We start from the raw sequence: 7,058 nt of genomic DNA on the forward strand, positions 1-7,058 counted from the left end.
TCAGCTGAGCAGCCTCACCACCAGCCCCTGCTGCACTTGTGTGCTGTGGTGCAGAGTGAAGAGTTCAGCTGCTTGCTCCCCACAAGCCCACTCCACTAACTGATTCCTCCCCTGCAGCCCCCATCCCAAGCACCCAGACTCTTACAGTCACGCCACCAGGCAGTTCCCAGCCTCATACACTGCTCTGGGAGGTGTGCAGCACTCTGCTCTCTGCTTCCCTCCATGTGTGCAAAGACCTCCAAAAAATTTCCAACCCACTGCAGCTGGTCTGCTATATATGCTCCCAGCATCTCTCAGACTTCTGCACACAGCAAAGGGGAGGCATGGGGTGGAGCTGGGGCGCAGGAAAGCTCTTCACTCAGCCTATGCTGCAGGAAGGAAAGCTTCTCTCCCAAACCAAATGACTGGAGCTGATTTGGCTGCTCAGCAAGTACGGCTGAGCAGACACAGTTTGATTTGCCATCCTCTGCAAGACAGGACATTTGTCCTCAGCCTGCAAACACAGGAACACATAGAGGACACCCATGACAGGACATTTCTCTGTGAGTCTGGCTTTGCACTTGAGCCCCCTGTGAGCGGGTGCTGGGCTCGCCTGCCCCAGCAGAGCTGGTGGCCCCGCTGCAGTGCAGCAGCCTGCACGCCTGCACACAGCCAATTCCAGCAGCGTGCACTGCCCCACAGAGACTGGAAACCTGACAGCCCCAAGAGCAGGCCAAGGGAGTTTTAATGCAAGCAGCAGCTAGGAACACGTACAGACCAGATCAAGAAAGATGTTAGGGACTGATACTGCTAAACTTCCTCTGCAGCATTCAAGCTCAAGGTTTTAGTGTCCAGGGGAACTACTGCTGACACTTTCAACAAAACATATTGTAAAGCCCAAATCAGCAACCACTACAGAACCAAAAGCCCGGACAATAGTGGTGTGGGAAAATAGCAGTGTTGGAAGTATAAAGAGTGTTTTTTTCCTGTTGGGGTTTGATACACAGAAGTAATTCCCTGCTCCTCCCACAATCCACATAATCTCCTACAGAAACAACAACAAAATAACTCGGTAGACTGCAAATTTTTATCTGGTTTACAAATTTGGAAAGATGAAAAACAGGGAGAGAAACCACCTCTATTTCACATTCAAAAGCAAAGCCACAGCAAGGACAGTGAAGTGGACTAACTTACAAGACAGCTATTTTAATTCATTCATCAGGAGATGTCACTTGCCAGAGTTAAAAGATACAGATTTTCAACAGCAAATTAAATTTAGCAATAGATGTAATACACAGAGATTTTTCCTTCTGCACCTAAAAAGAGGGCAAAAATACTACAGGTGGTGGCAGGATCACTAAATACTATTTGGTATAAAAAACATCCTAAAAATTATCAAATCCTAAAGCTCTGCCTACCTCTTTCAAAAGCCAGACTCTCTCTTGAAGTACATGCTAGCAAGTTAAATTGGGGATATCTCCCTACTGCTACTGAAGCTGCTGCTTCTCTCTTGATCTTTTGATCACTGCAAGTAATTTTACTTTATTTGAACTTCACTGTAGCACTACTTGCTATGAATTTTCACGTTCAAAAAGTATTCTGCTGAAAGCCACAAGACAACTTTCAAAAAAATTACAGTTATTACTTCCCTCAACCCATAGTGCTGGTAAAAGTCTGTGCATTCAATCCCATAGGAATTTCAGATGACTGAAGCATTGTATTTCCTCCATGTGTAATAACAACTGCTCTTATATGTCAGCTGAACGCTGACTAAGGTGAAGTTCCTTTCCCTTTCCATAAGCATTTGGACCCTATTTAACATTACACTTCTTGGCATGGTCTTCACTGGGCAGACTTTAGCATCAACACAACATGAATAATAGCAAATACTTCACTAAAGCCAAAATATGAATTTTAATTTAGACCAGCTCTTACTAACAAAACTTATTAAAAAAGAGAATAGGCGTCCAAAAATCACAGACAATATAAAAAAGAGACTCCTCTCAACTGCTGACTTGGTATTTTATGCTGGGTGACGTTTACTAGACTGAAGCTGTTAGGACCAGCACTCTGTCCATCCTCCTTGCTTTCACAGAGAAACACCATGCCTCTTCAAGTCTTTCATTGCATATAATTCACCCTGAAGCATTCCTCTTCCTCCTTTTCAGCCACATACAGTAAGCTTTTCAGCACTTCCCAGTTAGTTATCTAGTATTTCTTCATCCCAAGTCTTGAAAAACAAAGGTAACAAGAAGTACTGCAGGAGGAGAGCAAGGCTCTGTTACCATTGCCTTGAACAGATTCAAGGAAAGCACTACAGCAGGCAAAACTTCTGTGAAGCAGCTATGGGCTGTACTTTGCAGCAGCAGCAAGATGCTGACTCTTGAAGTAGCAGTTACTGCATCAGGTGTCCATACAGGTTCAAATTCTGCTAGAGATAGTATAAAATGTTAAATGTACCTATGCTTAAATTGGAGAGGGGCTGGTTGTCCCCACAATAAGGGAATATTCTGGCGCTCTGACCATGCCTAGAAGAAAACCAGCAGGGTGAGAGGAAGGGCAGGAGGGTGGGTTACCCTGCACAATGGACAGCATGCAGCTGGGTGCACAGGAGAGCCCTGGACAGAGGCACTGATGGGCAGAGACATGGACAGCCCAAGGAGAAGTGCCAGCTTGGGGAAAGAACACATCAGGGAACACATATCCAAGATGCTGCAGAATTAACACCATAATTCTGCTCCTTAGGGAGACAGCTTTCTAAAACGCCTTTTCCCAAGACTTTCCTTTTCAGGTTGCTGAATTGAATCTCCCCAGTCACTGATTTACAGCTGCAATGTGTAAATAGCACACATTTCTCCTTCGATGTTTTAGACACCTATTCCAAGGTGAATTCACTAACTTCCTATCAAAATACTCAGGTCTTTTACTATAAGTACTTTTTGTTCTTACCCCTTGAGCTCTCAGCAAACACAGCTGGAATAACTGAGGAACCTACATATTCAGCTAAAGTCACCATCCACTTTTCACAGATTCCTCAGTTCTCAGTTAAAACTTCAACACAACCTGATCAGTACCTTGTTTCTGATACTCCTCTGTAGTAGCAGAAACACACATTTTCTTTCTTGGTTCTCCTCACATTTACCCTACCTAACCAATATGTTTTGAAGTATATCATTGCCAGCTGCCTTGAGTTGAGTAGCTAAGGACTAGGCTAGCAGCCTCAATGTATTTTATTTATAGGAGGGTATGATGTCTAAATAGTAAGTATAGATCAAAACATAGCCTATACTCACCCATACTTACTTTTCCTACTTGTTGGGTCATTAAATTGTCATCACCTTACGACAAAAAACAATTAGAATCTATGCATTTCTCCCTCTGTAACTCATTAAATGACCAAACACTTGAAAACTGACTCAATCAGTTTTTCTGAGAGTTTTGGCCTTCAGCTAATACATTTTTGAATTTTCAACTATGTTCAGCATGCATTTTTCCCCATTTTTCTTATCTCCAGAGCTAACTTCAATACCCTGTCCCTTGTACAATAAAGGTTTAACCTTCATGATCAGTTTATCAAACAGCTCTTCCCTTCTCCAAGCAGCCTGGTGTCCACTAACATCTGAGAAATGGCTCTCCTGAGCTTTAGTCCTCACCACAGGATGGACAGGGAAGTCTGGGGAGCAGACACGGCATTAATGGCCGTCAGCAAAGCAAAGCCACTCTTCAGACCTCTCCCATATTAAGTTGAACTAATTTTGAACTCAAGAGATTGGATATCCCACCTACATCAGCAGGCACTGTCACGTGACCATTGAGGGGACGCTGATTCTCAAAAGATCTGCAGCCACTTCATTAACAATCCAGGGCTCCACTGCTTGGCCCCCCTCTCAGGCTAAATACTAAACACCTTAGCAGATATTCTTGCTTCCAGAAGTAAAAAAAAAAAAAAAAAAAAAAAAAGAAAAAGAAAAAGAAAAAAACACACAAAAAACCTAAAGAAAAAATCACTGCTTCACAGCACACTACCGCTGACACTACTACTTCATGCAAACCACACAAACTACAATAAATGGAAATTCTTCACTATTCTTCAAGCTGTCTTCTGCTCTTATCATCACATTTCATATTCTGGCAAAAAGGAGAATACATATTCTATTTTTCTTTTTTGTAAGGATTAGATAAAACATTATTCACTTCTAAATCATTTCTCAAGATCATTTGCTTTCTCCTCATGCTTTTCCTTTTCATTTCTCAGTCAACCCCCCTACTAAGCCCTCTAGTCAACTAGTAAGATAGTCAAGGGCTTCATACATTAGTTTTGTGAAATCTCTTACAGCTCTTCTTGCTCACCTTTTCTAGAAACAGTTGCCTCTGGCATCTCAACTTGTTGCAATCCCTGTTTTCAGCATCTTTCATTGCAGGTCAATTTCTCTCATTCTCCCCCTCACCCCTCCACCCCACTCACGCAATCCCTGTAGTGACTCCCTACACATTACAGGATGCACATTCCCCTCATTCTAGATGGCCTACTACCCTTTATGCATACCTATGTCCCTGGAAAGCAAAAGACTCACAGCTTGGAAGAGTTAGATTTTTTTCTCTACAAAACACTACAGTCTCACTTCAGGTTCTGTAAGTCTCCAGGAGTAATAAAAGCACAAGCCCCTTGTTCTAATATGCTGAGAAGTCAAATAGGCAAGATTTCTCCATCCAACATATTTCTGCCATTGAATGCAGACTTTTTAGCTTCCAAACACACCACCTTTAACTACAGCACGAAAGGAGCAAGGCATATAGCATCTATCTTTCAAAAAAAATAATCACATCTGTTCTGGTAAGACAGATCTCCTAGGTAAAAAAGACATTCAGCAAAATAAGTCTGCAACACTTCTCTTTATTATGAGTGATTGGTACAGACACACACATAGATGAATCTACCTCTAGCTCAGGTTGAAGAAGAAAGATCTCAAGAAGAAAAAAGACAACATCACTTTACAGAGTATCCATTTCCAGACACAGGAATTCTTCTATCATCCCACACTACCTTATTTCAGGCTCCTCTTTGCCACACAACTCAATTATTTTGAAATGCCTAAAAATAATGACTGAAACAAGCTACTCCAGATCTCTTAAATTTATTACAGCCTCAACTCCAGTGAAGTATTTTCCTACTAATATAGGGAAGAAAGGTAGATAGAGACACTAACCTCTGGCTGACAGTTTTTTGGTGTTGATGATTTTTGCAGCATATTCCTGTGAAGAATTTTTCTTTACACATCTGCGGACCACAGAGAAGGCTCCCCTGGAAGAAAAATAAAGAGGGTAGGTGGTATGAAACTGAAAATGAAACTATAATAGCAACAATTCCTGTTCCCAGCATGGACCAAATTAAGGAGAGGGCAGAAGACATACAGAGGAGGGACACAACACCTGGGAATCTGACGAACAATGTATGCTGTCTGATCAGCAAAAAACTTAATAAGTCTATATGGTACTCAAGCCTCCTGAAGACTCCTCAAGCTCCCTCACAGACAGTGCAGTAGGAAGAGCACACTGTGTGGGGAGAGAGAGACCATACAGGCACAGAAACAGGACATGAAGGGATTGATAAACAAGAGACAAACAGCCCTAAACAGTGCTGCAAACACTAGCTGGGGTAAGGCCATCTCCCAGATACAGCATCCCCAGCAATCACAGCACAAACCCAGGAGTCGTGTCTCCCATGCTCAAGCACAAGCTCAGTCACAAAAACGTTACAACACTTTGCAGAAGTTACTAGTTCTCTTATATCCATCAACCTACTTGCAAAATGGGGATACACATGTACCTACTAATGAAGTGAGTAGAAAACTACAAGGCTTTCTACATTTCCTCAAGCTGGAAATATTGACATTATTATAACTATTCCAAAGAGAATTACTCTTGGAGAAGAGGTCTGAGAGAGAGGGAAGAAGGATTTCTGTGAGGAAAAAGAGTAAATACAAGAGACCAAGGTGAAAAGACAGAGACTGAAAATCTACAGGACTACACAATTAACACTTGGAAACAGCCCCTTATTTTTTAAAAACAACAACAAAAAAAACCCAAAAAACATGGCAGGTAAAGAACAACAACTAGGTTTACAAGAAAGATCTGAAAAGGGGAAAGGACAAATATGAGAAAACTAGCAGAAAATTCCAAGTCCTTCAGATCAGGAATGCAAACCCATGTCTAGGGACAAATGTCTATGTTTCAACTATGAGAGAGGGGAACAGAAGCTGCACAAGGGCCCCACAGACAGTCAGTCCTACAGGGAGCCTAAAATAGCTTCAATCCTTCCAATACTGCGGAGTCTTGCCTTTTTATCCCCTTCCTCAACCTCTACATACAAACCAATGAGCATCAAGGTGAGCACCAGCACTGGGGCCCGGGCTTGGTGACACACAGCTGCAGCAGCCTGGGGAGGGACAGGGACACCGGGCTGGAGAGAAGAGATGCAGCAGAGCCCAGCAGTTGGTGCAGGAAGGGAGGGAGCGAGCAGTAGCACCCACGAAAGCACTGTCCCCATAATCCTACTCTAGCCCTTTCTGCGCTGCTTTCCTGCCCAACTGCGCTCCCCTGCAAAGCCCTGTCCTAGGGTGCAGCAGCAAGTCTGCCAATGCGGAGACAAGTGCGGAGAGAGGGAGGGAAGAAGCGAGGAAGCGGGGAGGGAAGAGAAGCGCGGTGCAGCAGCACCTGGTCCTTTCACAGGGACAAGGAAGTGGGGACTGAAGCATCGCGGAGTGCCTGTAACAGTGCCGCGTCCCAGCGCAGAAACAGTTGCAGGGAACGGCAACGTGCAGCTGGGAGACGGTGTGGGAAGGAGAACGGGGCAGCCGGGTCCTGAGGAAGGAAAGGAAGGAAGAGAGAAAATCTAGGGGTGCAACAGGAGCGCGGAGCCCGAGACAGGCTGCAGGGACACCAGCTGCGGCGGAGCGACCCAGCAGGGCAGGAACACCTTCCCCTCCGGCGGCTATGCCGCTGGAGTGGACGGGGGGCTGGAGAACAGGATTACAGCCCGACAGCTAATCCTTCTCCGGCTCCCCGGCGCGCCCGGGCGC

The 7,058-nt window shown here is 44.3% G+C and overlaps 1 protein-coding gene across 1 annotated transcript in view; it reads right to left on the bottom strand.

Moving 5' to 3' along the window:
* Nucleotides 1-7,058, bottom strand: part of CAMK2G (calcium/calmodulin dependent protein kinase II gamma) — a 131,492-nt gene that overhangs the window by 110,263 nt on the left and 14,171 nt on the right. The window contains exon 2 of the mRNA XM_031061782.1: nucleotides 5,187-5,281. Within this exon, the coding sequence (XP_030917642.1) occupies nucleotides 5,187-5,281 (95 nt within the window). The remainder of the gene's footprint in view (nucleotides 1-5,186; nucleotides 5,282-7,058) is intronic.

The sequence above is a fragment of the Geospiza fortis genome, unplaced genomic scaffold (assembly GCF_000277835.1).
Source record: "Geospiza fortis unplaced genomic scaffold, GeoFor_1.0 scaffold130, whole genome shotgun sequence".
In the NCBI taxonomy this organism is placed as follows: Eukaryota; Metazoa; Chordata; class Aves; order Passeriformes; family Thraupidae; genus Geospiza; species Geospiza fortis.